Source organism: Tachysurus vachellii, chromosome 10 (genome assembly GCF_030014155.1).
Source record: "Tachysurus vachellii isolate PV-2020 chromosome 10, HZAU_Pvac_v1, whole genome shotgun sequence".
Taxonomy (NCBI): Eukaryota; Metazoa; Chordata; class Actinopteri; order Siluriformes; family Bagridae; genus Tachysurus; species Tachysurus vachellii.
The window spans coordinates 26,629,580-26,647,079 of NC_083469.1; the positions used below are offsets into that span (position 1 = coordinate 26,629,580).

General features: G+C 44.6%; 1 protein-coding gene across 6 annotated transcripts in view; it reads right to left on the reverse strand.

The window, feature by feature from the left end:
* The window catches only part of foxn3 (forkhead box N3), a 97,700-nt gene that overhangs the window by 38,239 nt on the left and 41,961 nt on the right, over positions 1 to 17,500 (reverse strand). For all 6 annotated transcript variants that reach the window (XM_060880503.1, XM_060880502.1, XM_060880501.1 and 3 more), the window contains exon 3: positions 9,643 to 9,779. In XM_060880503.1, coding sequence (XP_060736486.1) covers positions 9,643 to 9,779 — 137 coding nt within the window. The remainder of the gene's footprint in view (positions 1 to 9,642; positions 9,780 to 17,500) is intronic.

A 17,500-nucleotide genomic window follows, 5' to 3' on the forward strand; every position in this document is an offset into this window, starting at 1 on the left:
TACAAATCTAGTTCGAATTGTTTTTGTATATAATCTGTAAAATAAAGAGATGCCAGAGTTCACTATGATATGATCTAAAGGCTGTAGTGAATATACAGCGTACATGATCGTGTACAGCAACTTTCTCACACACACACACACACACACACAGACATTTTGGTAACTTGAAACACCTTTAAGCAGGAAAAAAAAATAATAATTTTTGTGTGAAGAGAAAAACTTCAGCCTTGAAAGTGATAATTGTTCCTCTGTGTCTCTCCAGCTTTACTGACACTGAACACAGCCGTGTGAACACTTTCACCACTGAACCTGATTATCAGCAACGACTTCAGTAACAACACTGAATATCTGACCTCGACTGGGAAAAACCTCTCCGCAGGTCGGAAAATCGGGTCGTCTCCACTAGCAGGAGTTCAGCAAGTTAAAGAGGATAAGTGTCGAGTTATTTCATTTAAATGTGTGTAAGTATTAGCTTTAGATCAGTTAACATACTGTACAGATGTGTTCACTTCACTGTTCTTAATCGCTCACACACACGACTAGCTAGATGCTAACAAAAGGTGAACGTGGAGGCGGCCATTTTTACTTTTACACTTGTAAAATGGACAGAAGTCAAAAATGACATAATTCCCAGTTCTGACTTCCTGCTTCTCAGATAAATCTCTCTCTCTCTGTCTCTCTCTCTCTCTCTCTCTCTCTCTACCTCTCTTTATCTCTCTCTCTCTACCTCTCTCTCTACATCTCTCTCTCTCTCTCTCTCTCTCTCTCTCTCTCTCTCTCTCTCTCTCTCTACCTCTCTTTATCTCTCTCTCTCTCTACCTCTCTCTCTACCTCTCTCTCTCTCTCTCTCTCTCTCTCTCTCTCTCTCTCTCTCTCTCTCTCTCTCTCTCTCTCTCTCTCTCTCTCCTCATATCTCGTTCCAAACTGAAGCAGCCGGAGCAGATAACACTCCTCTCAGCGTCGACTCTGCTCTGTTCTCCATCTTAATCTTCTTAGAGTATATTAGTTAATTGAGAATTAGAGCAAACAGAGGAAGCGGCAGAGGAGCTTGGCTTTGAGTGTGTTTGTCTACACGCTGCATTTAAACGCCTCGTGTCATTCTGCTTTCACTTCCTGACTCCAAATCTAAATGGGCCTTTAAACACGCTGCCGTCTTCCTGTCACACACCTCGGATCTGACCCGCCACTTCCTAATAATTTAGTGAGGGATAATGAAGGCTCTCTGCTGCTTTATGGATACTTTAATTACACTCCGTCAGAACGTCGGGTTCTGATTTCTTTTCTTTCTTCTTCTTTTTTTTTTTTTAACGCAGAGAGTGATTAAAACGAATCTCGGCTTAAGATGAACAACTTCATTAGCATAAAGGTCGCCTAGCAACTAAAACATCTCCAACTTTCACATTCAGTGACTCTTTGGTTCTTGTCCTACTGCGTCGTTACTGCTTTATTATTTAGTAAATAAACTTAAGATAGGTTTTTTAATTGCAAAAGCTTGTGCACTTTCTTGGACACCCCCCACACTAGAACACACACACCCCTTCACACACACACAAACACACACACACACACACACCCCTCTACACACACACAAACAAACACACACACCCCTCTACACACACACAAACACACACACACAAACACACACACCCCTCCACACACACACACACACAGACTCCTCCACACACACACACACACATACACAAATGCACACACACACCCCTCCACACACACACACACACACACCACACACACACACGCACAAACACACACACCCCTCCACACACACACACACAGACTCCTCCACACACACACACACACATACACAAATGCACACACACACCCCTCCACACATACACACACACCCCTCTACACACACAAACACACACACCCCTCCACACACATACACACACACACACACACACCCCTCCACACACACACACACACACACACACACACACACACACACGCACAAACACACACACCCCTCCACACACACACACACAGACTCCTCCACACACACACACACACATACACAAATGCACACACACACCCCTCCACACATACACACACACCCCTCTACACACACAAACACACACACCCCTCCACACACACACACCTCCACACACACACACACACACACACACACACACACTTAGCTCAAAGTTTCAGTCGCTGTTTGTAGCCCGAGAGCTGCACATATGCTTCGTATCAGGTTACATCTATGGAATGCGTTGTCATGGATACCGCATGCCTCATGATAGACGACGCGCTATTTTTTTTCTTTTTGTTTTTTTAATCAGCTGCAAGGACAAAAAAAAAATTAAACAGTACTTTATTACTCTTGCACTCTTCCATACGAGGAACATCATAAACATAAAAAAGGCTCCGCAATTATTTGGAGCTTGGCTTTTATTTATTTATTTTTTTTTCGACAGTAAAATTTTACACATTGCGAGAGGAGAACAATGAAAGGGCCAGCGATGGAATCTGGGTCTGGGATCTTGGATATAACAGAGCTGTTGTTTTTAAGGACACTGGATGTAATAAAAAAAGGCGGTTTCCAGCCGTCCTGCAGCATCCGAGTCCTCTCTGAGGAACACTGGATAGAGAACGAGAGCCACGTCCCTGTGAGAGGAGACGCAGGGCAATGTTTTTCAGAAGAGCATGCATTCTTCTGCGCTGGGTTTCTGCTTTTTCATCTGAAACACATGTGTCACTGGCAGGAGTCTGACTGGGTTCTGGGTCGACGCCCCAGTTATTTTTAACTCTCACCAGTCTGGGCATCGAGTCAGTTAATGCAAACAGCTCAGAAGGAGTCTCCTTACTCAAAAAGGACAGAGAAATTTGTTTCTTCACAAAAAGCTTTAAGTTCATTCCATCATCTCGTTATCCCATTCCCCGCTCTCTCTCTCTCTCTCTCTCTCTCTCTCTCTCTCTCTCTCTCGCTTTACGCCTGCAATCACAATCCACTTTAACTAATCTTCAGTCTAATTGGTGCTCCTCCACACCCCTCCTTTTCACCTCGTCTCAAGTTTTGTCCCCAACATTTCGTCCAAAGCTTTCTGTTTCGCTCACAATGGGAGTCGTTCTGGAGGCCGGAGGCTCTGTGGACACGGCGCATAATTAGCGGAAGGAATTTCAGACCAGAATCTTGCAGGAGGAAACGACCGAACTCCGGAGTTACATTCAGAGCTCGACTACACACTCTGTTAGCATGAAAGCTCTGGAAGCTGATCTGTTGGAGCAGAGCGTACAGACGGGAGACTCGGACAGATTAAAGGAATAAAGTGCCGCTGCATCGCTTTCTTTTTTTCAGCGAGAGATGATGATGAAGTGAGAGCTAAAACCCACTGCATTGTGGGTAATGTAGGAAACCGTTGTAATGAGAGCAGCATCCCAGAGACTCACTCACTCACTCACTCATCTTCTACACGCAATCACACACTACAGACAAATTTCCAGAGATGCCAATCAACCTACCATGCATGTCTTTGGACCGGGGAGGAAACCGGAGTACCCGGAGGAAACCCCCGAGGCACGGGGAGAACATGCAAACTCCACACACACAAGGCGGAGACGAGAATCAAACCCCGACCCTGGAGGTGTGAGGTGAACATGCTAACCGCTAAGCCACCGTGCCCCGGCATCCCAGAGACATTAAATAAAATAAATAAAATGACTAAAATTAAATGTGTAAGTGATTCAGGGAGGATTTTCTTTTTTCTTGAGTCTCTAAAAGTTTAAGGAAAACCTAAAAGAAAGCGTTTTGCGTCTTGGAGACGAATCGGCCAGCTGGAGTATTTTCCATGCGCTGGCTGTTGACAAACATCCAGAAGAACAAAAAAGCCCCAGAGAACAATAAATCTACAGAGACACGCTTCCACTCGCTCGCACTGAGCGCTCAGCAGCACCCACAAAAGAGCCGTTACACTTCTCCTCTCTCTCTCTAATGTGCCCCCGAGAAGGAATAATATCACACACAAGTAACGGGTTTATCAAAGGAAACAACCGATCCACAGTTTCATTCTGTCAATGCTAAACACAGAAATCCCTATTGATTCCACAGCTATGAAACTAAATACAAAAAAAAATGGTTCTTTTCAGCGGTTACAGCAGCGTGAAATGTGATCGGGGCTGAGCGATCGAGCTGCAGATGCCAGAGCGCTGAGGTACGAGCTGTGTCCTTGACGAGCTACATGAGGAAGGAAATAAAGGAGAGAAGAGAAAGAAAAAGTAAGGAGAGAATAGAATGGAAGGGGAAAAAATAAAGAAGAAAGGAGAAAAGGGGTTGGCAAAGAGAGAGGAGATGAGAGAGGATGAGAGAATGGAAAAGGAGAAGAAAAGAGGGGACGAAAGAGGAGAAGAACAGAGGGGTGGGGGAATGAGAAAGAAGAGAAAGAAGGGAAATGAGAAGAGAAGAGAAGAGAAGAGAAGAGAAGAGAAGAGAAGAGAAGAGAAGAGAAGAGAAGAGAAAATATGGGAGAAGAGAAGAGAAGAGAAGAGAAGAGAAGAGAAGAGAAGAGAAGAGAAGAGAAGGGAAATGAGAAGAGAAGAGAAGAGAAGAGAAGAGAAGAGAAGAGAAGAGAAGAGAAGAGAAGAGAAGAGAAGAGAAAAGATGGGAAATTAGAAGAGAAGAGAAGAGAAGAGAAGAGAAGAGAAGAGAAGAGAAGAGAAGAGAAGAGAAGAGAAGAGAAGAGAAAAGATGGGAAATGAGAAGAGAAGAGGGTCAGGGTTTGGACTCTATGTGAAAGCTTTCTCTCTCTCTCTCTCTCTCTCTCTCTCTCTCTCTCTATTTCTCACTCTCTCTCTCTCTCTCTCTCTCTCTCTATTTCTCACTCTCTCTCTCTCTCTCTCTCTCTCTCTCTCTCTCTCTCTCTCTCTCTCTCTCACACACACACACACACACACACACGGTTTACTTGGTTTATTTCTTTTAGCTTTTCGTCTTTTTCTTGCCAGAGGACAGAGAGGACCGTTCTGAGAAACAAACAGCTCCGTCTCACTCTTTATTTCAAGTCTCTTTTTTTCTTTCTGCGTTTTCAATTCACAAACTTCCATTTAAAAACGAATCTCCTCCAGCTACTGGACCTCTAGTTGTCATCTCAGATAATTCACGCATGTGTGCGTCTCTGTGAGGATGGACAAAGGCAGGTGCAGAAAAAAACTCCCAAAAATAGGCTGGAAGCCGTGCGCCGTTGCCATGGAGAGTCGCGTGTTGCCAGGGTGATGGCGTATTTCTCTCCCGCGCTAATGGCCTGTCCTTTTGCCAGGCAACAAATAGCCTCGTGATGCAACTGCACCTGTCTCCGCCACGATGTGTTACCATGGAGGCGTGCCTGTTGCCGTGGCGACCATCACGCTCATAACCCTGCAAGGGCAAACGTGTGCAGCAGGACTCGGTGGGCTAGCCGTTATACCTGCTCTCTCGCACTCTCTTTCTCACTTACTCTCACTCTCTCTCTCTCTCCTTCTCTCCTCCAATCACCCTCCCATCTCTTCTCTCTCTCTCTCTCTCTGATGCTGTATGGTTAGTGTTAAGGAATGTGGATCTGCCTGGGCCTGTCGTACATGTCCCCATTTAATCAATCTCTCTCTCTCTTTCTCTCTCTCTCTCTCTCTCTCTCTCTCTCTCTCTCTCTCTCTCTTTCTCTCTCTCTCTCTCTCTCTCTCTCTGAGTTGGATCAGTACCCAGAACCCGGGGTGCCACAATGGCTGCCTGCCCAAAACCGAGCACAGAGATGAAACAGCCGGCTTTTCTAATTGCATTTACTCTCCCGTTTCCTCACCCAAACCCTTTGTGATGTTGGCCAGAAACAGCCGAGGCACGACTGAGAGGAGCAGAAGATAATAATCACACAGTTGTTTTTTTTTTCAGAAAATCAATTAATTAAATGTACCTATAAATGGACAAAAGTTATTAGGTGTCAGTCTTTCATTAATAATAAACAGCTCTGAGGTGGTAGGAGTAACTCTGCTTCATCACACCACAGTGTCACTGATTAGTTTCCCAGAACAGCACAACACTCCATGGTGTTAATGGCTTATAGACTCACTCAAATTCACTACAGGTTTAGCTAATTAATCTGTAGCGTGTCAGTGTCAATTCAGTACCGGATCAGTATCAGGTCAGTACTGAATCTGTATTGGTTCAGTATCAGGTCGGAATCAGGTCTGTACTGAATCAGTATTGGTTTAGTAGTCAATACTGGATCAGTATTGGATTAGTATCAGGTCAGTACGGTTTAGTTTCAGGTCAGAATCAGGTCGGTACTGAATCAGTATTGGTTCAGAACCAGATCTGTGACGGGTCAGTATTAATTCAGTACTGGATCAGTATCAGGTCAGTACCGAAGCAGTAGCAGGTCAGTACTGAATCTGTTTTGGTTCAGTATCAAATCTGAATCAGGTCAGTACTGCATCAGTATTGGTATAGTATCAGGTCAGTACTGGATCAGTATTGATTCAGTATCAGGTCAGTACTGGGTCAGTATTGATTCAGTATTAGGTCAGAATCAGGTCAGTACTGGATCAGTATTGATTCAGTATCAGGTCAGTACTAAATCACTATTGATTCAGTATCAGGTCAGTACTGGGTCAGTATTGATTCAGTATTAGGTCAGAATCAGGTCTGTACTGGATCAGTATTGATTCAGTATCAAGTCAGTATCAGGTCAGTACTAAATCACTATTGATTCAGTATTAGGTCAGAATCAGGTCTGTACTGGATCAGTATTGATTCAGTATCAGGTCAGTACTGGGTCAGTATTGATTCAGTGTTAGGTCAGAATCAGGTCAGTACTGGATCAGTATTGATTCAGTATCAAGTCAGTATCAGGTCAGTACTAAATCACTATTGATTCAGTATTAGGTCAGTACTAAATCACTATTGATTCAGTATTAGGTCAGTACTGGATCAGTATTGATTCAGTATCAGGTCAGTACTGAGTCAGTATTGATTCAGTATAAGGTCAGAATCAGGTCAGTACTGGATCAGTATTGATTCAGTATCAGGTCAGTACTGGGTCAGTATTGATTCAGTATTAGGTCAGAATCAGGTCAGTACTGGATCAGTATTGATTCAGTATCAGGTCAGTACTGGGTCAGTATTGATTCAGTATTAGGTCAGAATCAGGTCAGTACTGGATCAGTATTGATTCAGTATCAGGTCAGTACTGGGTCAGTATTGATTCAGTATTAGGTCAGAATCAGGTCAGTACTGGATCAGTATTGATTCAGTATCAGGTCAGTACTGGGTCAGTATTGATTCAGTATCAGGTCAGTACTGGATCAGTATTGATTCTGAAGCAGCTGGTATTCTGATACTGGCATTGTTTAATGCTAAGAAAAATAGCATCAGTGTATCATTAACAGTGCAATTTTATCAGTGAATAAATAAAAACAATAATAATCCAAGGTCCGTTTAAAGCTGATGGAAAAGAGTAAAGAGTGAGTGTGTGTGACTCAGCTGATTTGTGTAGAATGCTATAAAAAGATTCATTCTGCTTCCTGCAAGCCGCAGTGGCCAGATAAACACTTTATTACACGCTGCTACATGCCGATCCACCATCTGGCCTGAGAGCAGGAGAGGAAGCCGAGACCCTGTGTGTCCTCCTCACACACACACACACACACACACACACACACACACACACACACAATGTAATCATATGATCATGCCAGACAAACACAGACCTGATCACAAAGACAAGCACACTTCAAACACCCGGCAAAATTAAGGACTATAGAACACAACCTCTTACAGCGTGCTCTTATTTCATATACTGTAAGAGTCTAAATATATACAGAGTGACTTCTTTTTATGGAGTGTTAACGACTGCTCACACACACACACACACACACACACACACACACGCTGGCACCATCTCTCTCTTATTATCTTGAAAATCTATAATGAACGTTCATGTGATAAGACTTTGAGGTCGTGTCAGCGTTGTGTTATCTTCTGGAATCTTCAGGAACCTGACGAGAAAATAAATCTCACGACACAGCGCTCTGTGCTGCAAAATTAGCCGAGTTTCTGTCTAAAACCTGCACGAGTGTGCCTAAGTGGAGTCTTTTCAGTAGTTGACCTCATTCGGTACGGTTTTTCAGATCGTGGGGAGTTCTGTGCTTCCAGCGGAGTGTTTTTCTAACACTGAAGTGAAGCGGAGTAAAAGCAGCTGAAGTGAAAAGAAACACCAAACAGAAATCACACAACAAACTCCTCCTTCTCCATCTAACATCCAGTTCTCCATCCTGTCCTGTCCGTCCATCCATCCTGTATCTATCTTCTTTACAAAACATCTATCTCTCTTTCCCTCTTCCAGACTGTCCACTTCTTCAGATATTTCATGACTTGGTAATGAAGGTGTTATTCTGTGATTTTTTTTATCAGTGTCTGATTAGATTAAATCATGTCATTTAATTTTAAAGCGACGGTTTAAAAAGCACACAGTGCAGTGGTGAGAATTAGAGGAGATTCATTTGTACATCAGCTTGCTTGTACAATATAGTCTCTTACCCATGACAAGAAAATCTCTCACTCTCACTCATCTTCTACGGCTTATCCGAACTACCTCGGGTCACGGGGAGCCTGTGCCTATCTCAGGCGTCATCGGGCATCAAGGCAGGATACACCCTGGACGGAGTGCCAACCCATCGCAGGGCACACACACACACACTCTCATTCACTCACGCACTCACACACTACGGACAATTTTCCAGAGATGCCAATCAACCTTCCATGCATGTCTTTGGACCGGGGGGAGGAAACCGGAGTACCCGGAGGAAACCCCCGAGGCACGGGGAGAACATGCAAACTCCACACACACAAGATGGAGGCGGGAATCGAACCCCCAACCCTGGAGGTGTGAGGTGAACGTGCTAACTACTAAGCCACCGTGACCCCTAGAAGAAAATCTAAGAAATAAAATTTCACAATGAACACATGCTCATCACACGGCCACAAAAATCCATACACATGGCACTAATTTTATTATGTTATTATGTGGCCATTTTATTATGTGGCCATGTAGGTTACACTTAAGCGTTAACAGGTCACATGACCATAAAATATAAGTAGACAGGAAATGTCTCGAAACTCAAAACAAGAGAAACGACGAGCTCTTTGCGAAACCTATTTTCTGACCAATCGTCACAGCGACAAGGCTAACGTTAATTGCTCATGTTATCTTCTCTAACACTCTGTAGGTCAACGTGGGTCCTGATGTTAGGCGTGACAGTTTATGACGTATCAGTGTGCCTGTGTGTTCGTGTGCATGTTCTTATTAATGTCTTTGGATATATTTACAAAGATATAAAAATATAGCGGTTCAATAGCGATCTCATCGACATGCTGTAGGATTTACAGTAAAACAATAATTCTGTCTCGCACATTTGAGTAGGTCGGAGTGTGCGGACGAGTTCGCTCGATCTAAATCAAATAAAGCGGCTCAGAAACCCGGCGCCGGACTCGTCTCTCCGCGAGACTCGGCCTTTCTACGCCTGCACATGCCACTGCTAAGAGAACCTGTTAGCACACCTGAGTGAGTGAGAGAGAGAGAGAGAGAGAGAGAGAGAGAGAGAGAGAGAGAGAAACTGAGGTGTGTAAGGATCGATATCTCTGGAAAGGCACTTGCTTACCTTTGATATGCCTGAGGAGAGGTGGGAGGCGTGGTGAACACTTGGGAGTAGGGATGATAAGGCGTCTTCTTCAGCGCCTGGATGAGATTGTGTCTGTATTCCGGGTCTATGCACCACAGGGAACCCTTCCCGATACTCTGCACAGAGGAAGACAGATAAGTTCAAACGCTATCCGTCAGTACAAACTTACACCTACAGGCAGGACCCGCAAAGAGACTAAAGACTCATGAAGAGAGGAATTCCTGGTCAAACTTTCTGGGGTTTTTTCTCTGTATACCCAAAAATGCCTGAGGCAATTAATGAAATTTGTAAATCCAGTTTAAAGTGATGTGTAAACAGAGTGTGTGGGGTCATCAGATCAGCAGATATGTGTAACAGAGGGTCAGCGACACTCTTCAGCCAATCAGATGCATGATCTTATATAAACAGGAAGTACTATGACTAGGTTCTGTATTGCCCCTTTTCCACCGAGGCAGTTTGAGTGCTGGTTCGGAGCCTAATTTAGAACCAGTTCTTTCTTTTTCGACAGCCAAAGCACCGGCTCTGAACCAGGAAAAGTGGTTCTTAAGTAGCACCAAAACGTTGCTGGTCTACACTTAAGAACAGGGGCTGTGGGCGGGGTTGTGGGCGGGGCTACTGTTAGCGCATTTGATAATGTACCTTAAGTATAATAATGTTTAATACACTTTTACTTTACCGCGATATGATACATTATCAGCACACATGATAGTAAGTAGCTACATGCTAAGGCTAACTTTTTTCTGTGTTAATGATAAAATAACATTATGTACTTTCTCGATTACAACCTCTGTTTATACAGATTACATGGAGCTGCACGTACACGTTGGATTCGCCGCGTTTGGGTGTTAATGTAGGTTCACAAAGCCATGAGCATTAACAGTAAAGCAACATCCGCCATTGTTGATGTGTTTGTGTTTGTCGCTGCTGCGCTAACGTTGCTGTGTAACGTGACACGTATACAGTGACGTCAGACTCGGCTCTGTGATGCTCTCTAACTGATGGAAAGACAAACCGGTTCTTAGAAGGTTCGCCAGTGGAACCAACTTTGAACCAGCACCAGCACTAGCTCTGAACCAGCACCCGGGTCTTTTTGGTGGTAAAGGGGTATAAGTGAGATCTGCCTCTCGAACAACAGCAACCTCAGATAAGGAGACAAACATCACACCATAACAGATGCTCTGCTAACAGAGAAAAACTTGTGACCTTTGACATTTATAAATTGTTAGAATCAGTAAACATCTCCAGTTGGAAAAACAGATTTCTTTGACAAATCCGATTCCATTTGTTACAGGATCTGATATCTGATCTGTTTGAGATCTGATACCTGAGCAGTGCCATGTCTCGTACTGACCATTTCAGTTTCGGTCTGTGTGACGATGTGATATGAAAAAACTTGTGTTCTGTTGGTGCAGCAACTAGACAGACAAACAGACGGACAGTCAGACGGAAAGACAGTCAGACAGTCTGAGTGACAGACAGACAGACAGACAAACAGAGAGACAAACAGACAAACAGAGAGACAGACAGATAGATAGACAGACAGACAGACAGACAGACAGACAGACAGACAGATAGATAGATAGACAGACAGACAGACACAGATAGACAGACAGACAAATAGACAGAGGCAGACAAACAGACAGTCAGACAGTCTGAGTGACAGACAGACAGACAGGCAAACAAACAAACAGAGATCCAGACAGACAGACAGATAGACAGAGACAGAACAGACAGACAAATAGTCAGAGGCAGGCAAATATACAGGCAAACAAACAGACAAGCAGAGAGACAGACAGACAGATAGACAAAGAAACAGACTGAGAGACAGACAGACAAACAGACAGAAAGACATAGGCAAACAAACAGAGAGACAGACAGACAGACAGACAGACAGAGAGTGAAACAAACAAACAGACAGACGGACGGATGGACGGACGGACGGACGGACAGACAGACCACCAGACAAAGTGAGAGAGACAGACAGACACAGTACTCTGTCACTCAACACAGCCAGTAAATCAGAGAAATGTGAAATAACCAATCAAACATTTCAAAGCAGTTAATGGTTTGTGCTACAGAAGAGTTCATGATGGTTGGAGTTCACGTCCCTGAGAAAGGAAAATCAAGAGGAAATGAGTTCCTGTCACTGACCCAACCTTGGCCTCTAAACTGAATATGAACTGACAAAATACACAACGTAATAACCAGGTATCAGCTCAGTGTACAAAGAAACACATGTTAAAGAGTCTGAGTGTGTGTGTGTGTGTGTGTGTGTGTGTACCATAGTACCTCTGACGGCATGTTAACCTTCTGCACATTCTTGAGATGAGTGGAGTGGTTCTGTCACAGGTGTGTGTGTGTGTGTGTGTGTGTGTGTGTGTGTGTGTGTGTACGAAGACCCTGAGCAGAGGAGGCTGGGAAACGGCGTCTGCTTTATCAATCACAGACACGCCGATCGTCTGAAACATGATGTTCACGAAGGTCGTTTGAGGTCACAGGAGGATTATGACGTATCCGTCCTGGTGACTGCTGAAGGACTTTTGATGGTTCAGGTTTAGGGTTTGAGATGTCGAGGCTTTATAAGCACCCTGATTTAAATCAGCGCTCACAGACGAGAAAAAAACTGTGTTTAATAAAATATAAAGTGTTTAAAATGAATACAGAGTTTTAAGGTTACAGGGAGAAAAAAAGCGACTCATGATGAGGCTAGACAGCACTTAATATTCCATCTATCTAAGAGTCTGTTTAGCAAAAATGTCCCATTTCCTTCTGAGGCGCTAAAAGCTTGTATTTTTAGGTCGAACTCACACTGTCTGCCTAATTAAGCTGTCGACTTCCCATCAGCGTCTTTTAAACCATATCTGCGCTTAATGCAAGAGCACACGACACCATGAAATCCAATCCGGAAACATTTTATACGGATAAACCGTCGTACGAAAACATTCCGTAGGAGCAAAAACGCGATGGAATAAAATTCTATAAATGTATAGATTATAAACACAGGACAGGAAAGAGAGTTGATTCAGTGATCTGATGATTCATTCATTCACTCGTTTTCTACCGCTTATCCGAACTACCTCGGGTCACGGGGAGCCTGTGACTATCTCAGGCGTCATCGGGCATCAAGGCAGGATACACCCTGGACGGAGTGCCAACCCATCACAGGGCACACACACACACACTCTCATTCACTCACGCAATCACACACTACGGACAATTTTCCAGAGATGCCAATCAACCTACCATGCATGTCTTTGGACCGGGGGAGGAAACCGGAGTACCCGGAGGAAACCCCCGAGGCACGGGGAGAACATGCAAACTCCACACACACAAGGTGGAGGCGGGAATCGAACCCCCAACCCTGGAGGTGTGAGGAGAACGTGCTAACCACTAAGCCACCGTGCCCCGATCTGATGATTTATAAAGGAAAAAAAAAGAAAAAAGTTGGAGAGAGAGACGACGTCTGTAATATCACACACGACGGACACGACGGACACGACGGCTTCTTCTTTATCTCTGGGTGAAAATAGTCAGGATTAAACAAAGACGATCAATTCTAATTACAGGAGGATCATAAATCGAGAGGCTGAAGGAGAAAAAAGAAGAAAAAAAAGAAGAAAAAAAAAGATTTCTTTTTCATTGAATGGTTGATTGTGATTGGATTCGACCAATAAAACATCAATTAGTTATGTGTAAAAATCTATGTGTGTGTGTGTGTGTGTGTGTGTGTCAGGAAAGAAAAACCCTGAAGCAAGGACACAGCCGTCCCAGGAGCGTATGATATTACCGACATCCGAAGCGTCGGATTATTCATATTTGCCTCCTACAGACGAGGCTGCGCTGGTCTAAATTTCCAAATGTTCAGTAATCAGGAAAAATCAATAGGTTTTAGAGCACTTTCCCTCTTATTTATTTTCATCTCCTGACAGCTGCTGTGTGGGTCTGAAGGCCAGCTCAATGGCACAAGTCAATAGAGTCTCCAATCAGAGAGGAAAAAAAAAAAGACAGGAGAGAGAGAGAGAGAGATACATGGATTACACTGGTTTCCTAGGCAACAGGCGATGGAGGAGTGTATAAAGACTGTTTGATAGTCTTGGCAGAAGGATCGTTCATTCCGAAGCTCAAAAGATGCCGGACTTCATCACATCACAACTGACGTGGCTAATCCTGTCATGCTAGGTTATTATGATCGTCCAGAAAAGAAGAAAAGTCGTATGTTATTTAGTTTCGATTTTGATTGTTCGATTATTTTGCTGTATTCAGCGAAGAGGAAAAGAAGGAAAGAGGGTGGTGACGATGCTGTGGCACTGCGCTATGCCGCCCTGGGGCGGTCAGCGATCCATCAGATCAATTGGACAGAGTGCTGATTCCCTAAATTAAGTTCATTACAGCTTCCTCTGAAAAGCAATCTATAAGCGTGCGGTAGAGTCGGACGTTCACACGGGGATAAATCACGCAGTCTGAAATAACACCACGCACGCCGAGCTGCTCTAAAGCCCCCTGGCCGTCAAGAGCTAAACTAACCGGCTAAAGTCGTCTCAGTCGTGATGCTCTGAGTCTGAACTCACACCACAGAGCAGAAATACACTCCAGGTAAAAGGTGACCTTGTACACGGATCAGCGAGGTCACAGGCTCCAGCCCTGAGCGCCGGGTCGGAGCCACTGGAGCTCAGAGATATCACGCTGAGTCCGGAGTTTTAATTTCAACTCAATCGAGTCGCCAGCGTTTGAGATTAAAAACCTTTGTTCAGAAAGCAGATGATTTTTATTTTCATTTAAAAAATATTGTGTCCAGCGTTGGGGGCACGGTGGCTTAGTGGTAACACGTTCGCCTCACACCTCCAGGGTTGGGGGTTCGATTCCCACCTCCACCTTGTGTGAGTGGAGTTTGCATGTTCTCCCCGTGCCTTGGGGGTTTCCTCCGGGTACTCCGGTTTCCTCCCCCGGTCCAAAGACATGCATGGTAGGTTGATTGGCATCTCTGGAAAATTGTCCGTAGTGTGTGATTGTGTGAGTGAATGAGAGTGTGTGTGTGCCCTGTGATGGGTTGGCACTCCGTCCAGGGTGTATCCTGCCTTGATGCCCGATGACGCCTGAGATAGGCACAGGCTCCCCATGACCCGAGGTAGTTCGGATAAGCGGTAGAAGATGAGTGAGTGAGTGTGTGAGTGAGTGAGTGAGTGAGTGAGTGTCCAGCGTTGCTTCTACATCCTCAGAGCTGGCAATCCAATAACTCTGTAACAAACATGGCTGAAAAAACCGGTGCAGTAAAGCGAGGCTTGTCATGTAGCAAGGTTTCAAACTGCCTGATTGTTTAGATTTCTAAAGTTCATTTTGTTTGTTCTCAATATTCCAGGCAAATGATTAACGTCTAACGCCACAGGAAAAAAAATAAGTTAGTTAGCTAACCAAAACTAACTAGGATTGTTAGTGTTATAGCTTCTTTACTCATTGAATCCAGCACTACTTTGGGGTCGATGTGATGAGCTACTGAATAAAACCTGTCTGTCTGTGAAGTATGATGTCACAGAGCGACTCGAACATGATGACCAGGGCGCTGAAGGAGATAAAACTCTGAGCTGTGAGCGACGCGACTCTACCGCGGCCGCAGGTGCGATCTCATCGAGGCAGACGATTCGGATGAGTTCATCGCGGTGCCGCGGCGTCAGCCGTGACGTGTGGGTCGCTCGATCGTTTACAATCTGGAAGTCGTTTAATCGGACCTTAAAATGGCGACTTAGAAAAGAGCGAGGAATAAAAAAAAACGCTGGTATTTAATTACATGCAGAATGTAATCTTAATTAAAGAGGATTCCCCTTCTGTGCGGGGACACGAAAGAGAGCGATGACATGATAAGCGGAGACAAGGCCTCTGCCGGAAGGACGCCCGGGACGGAGTATGAGTCAGTCAGAGTGCTTGTGTGTGTGTGTGTGCCTGTAACACAGGGCAGCCAGATCGGGTCCCGCTGAGATGTAGTCCCTCTAAATCACACACTCGCAAGCCTCCATGGTCTCGCTTGGCGTGCATGAACCATGTTTGTTCTGACACACTCGCCGCATGCTGCGATTATACCCAAGCAATATGGCCTCCCCCACGAGCTCAGCATACGGCCCAGAGCCACGAGGCGTCGCTTCCTCCATCGCGTTTCTGACTCAACCGTCAGACGCAGGTTTCCCTGACTCGTGACTTCACGTGGGGGTAAATATAGAATTCTATACATCTGATTTGTTAATATTTTAGTTTTAAACTGACAGACAAAAATATCACGGAGGACGTGTAGGGTAACCCGAATGACCTCGACATTGCATAACACTCTGCTTAGTTCAGTGTGTGCGTATGTATGTTTGTGTGCGTGTGTGTGTGTGTGTGTGTGTGTGTGTGTGGGTGCAGCAGTAATAATGCTGAGTACAGGGTCTGTGAAAGACCAGCCTAATGACACACCGGCGCTGGTTCTGCTGAGCTAATGTGCTCCAATCCCCATGACAAGCGATAAAAATAAAACAGAGGCGCTGGAGGTGCAGAGGCAACGAGGCCCGGTCACTTCCGCCTCCAAAATACACACATTATATATAACCTAATATATATAAATGCTGGGTGTATTACAGCCTGAAATGGGAAGACTTTTGTAGTTTTGTATTTAAAGTTTAAAATTAGACTCTAAAAAGTCTAAAAAATGAAGTGCAAGAAAAGTTCCTGTAAAGAAAAATCCTTTGATTGATGGATCTTTAACCCTTTGTTTTTCAGCATGCTGAAGGATTATTGTTCTAAACCATTAACTCCGTTTATTTATTTCGTTATTTAAAGATCCGCTCAGGACGGATTTACGTATCCGCACTAACACACCGTCAGTGAGAGACGCCACGGAGCTTTTTATTGCTCCTCTCGACTGAGTGTTATTTAAACAGAAGAATAACTATTAGAAAGTTGTGATAAATATAATCATTCTGTTTGCTGCTTATCCGAACTACCTCGGGTCACGGGGAGCCTGTGCCTATCTCAGGCGTCATTGGGCATCAAGGCAGGATACACCCTGGACGGAGTGCCAACCCATCACAGGGCACACACACACACTCTCATTCACTCACACAATCACACACTACGGACAATTTTCCAGAGATTCCAATCAACCTACCATGCATGTCTTTGGACCGGGGGAGGAAACCAGAGTACCCGGAGGAAACCCCCGAGGCACGGGGAGAACATGCAAACTCCACACACACAAGGTGGAGGTGGGAATCGAACCCCCAACCCTGGAGGTGTGAGGCGAACGTGCTAACCACTAAGCCACCGTGCCTCCCGGTGATTTGGACCAGTATAACAAAATAAAAGAAAGAAAAAAAATAATCCCAGACCTCCGCTTGTGCTTCATGGCTTTAAACGTCACTCCGAGCTTGTTACAGGATTACGTAATGCTTCATTTAGGATATCTTTTAGAACTCCTGCATGTTAAACTGAGACCTGTGTGAGATTCTCAGCACACACACACACACACAGACTAGTGTTACTGACAGGCTTCTCCTCGATGAGACGAGTCATCTCCATAATTGTTCGATTGCACATTCCATCTCATTGATATTAGCTGTAATCTTCACTTCATGTGATGCTTTCTGATTGGCTCGTGAGATGTTGAAGACGTTGACGGATACGGGATGAATTCGGACTAGAGTCCTATCTCATAAGTGAGTCTATATCTCATAATAGATGTTTCTCTGACATCGGAGACTCCTTTAGTCTTATAGGAAGATCGTATCTGCTTGATTCGTGACGTGTCCGCTGTACAGATCCCCGAGACGGGCTGTTGCCATAGTAACATCCTAAACCCGTGACGAATCGGTAC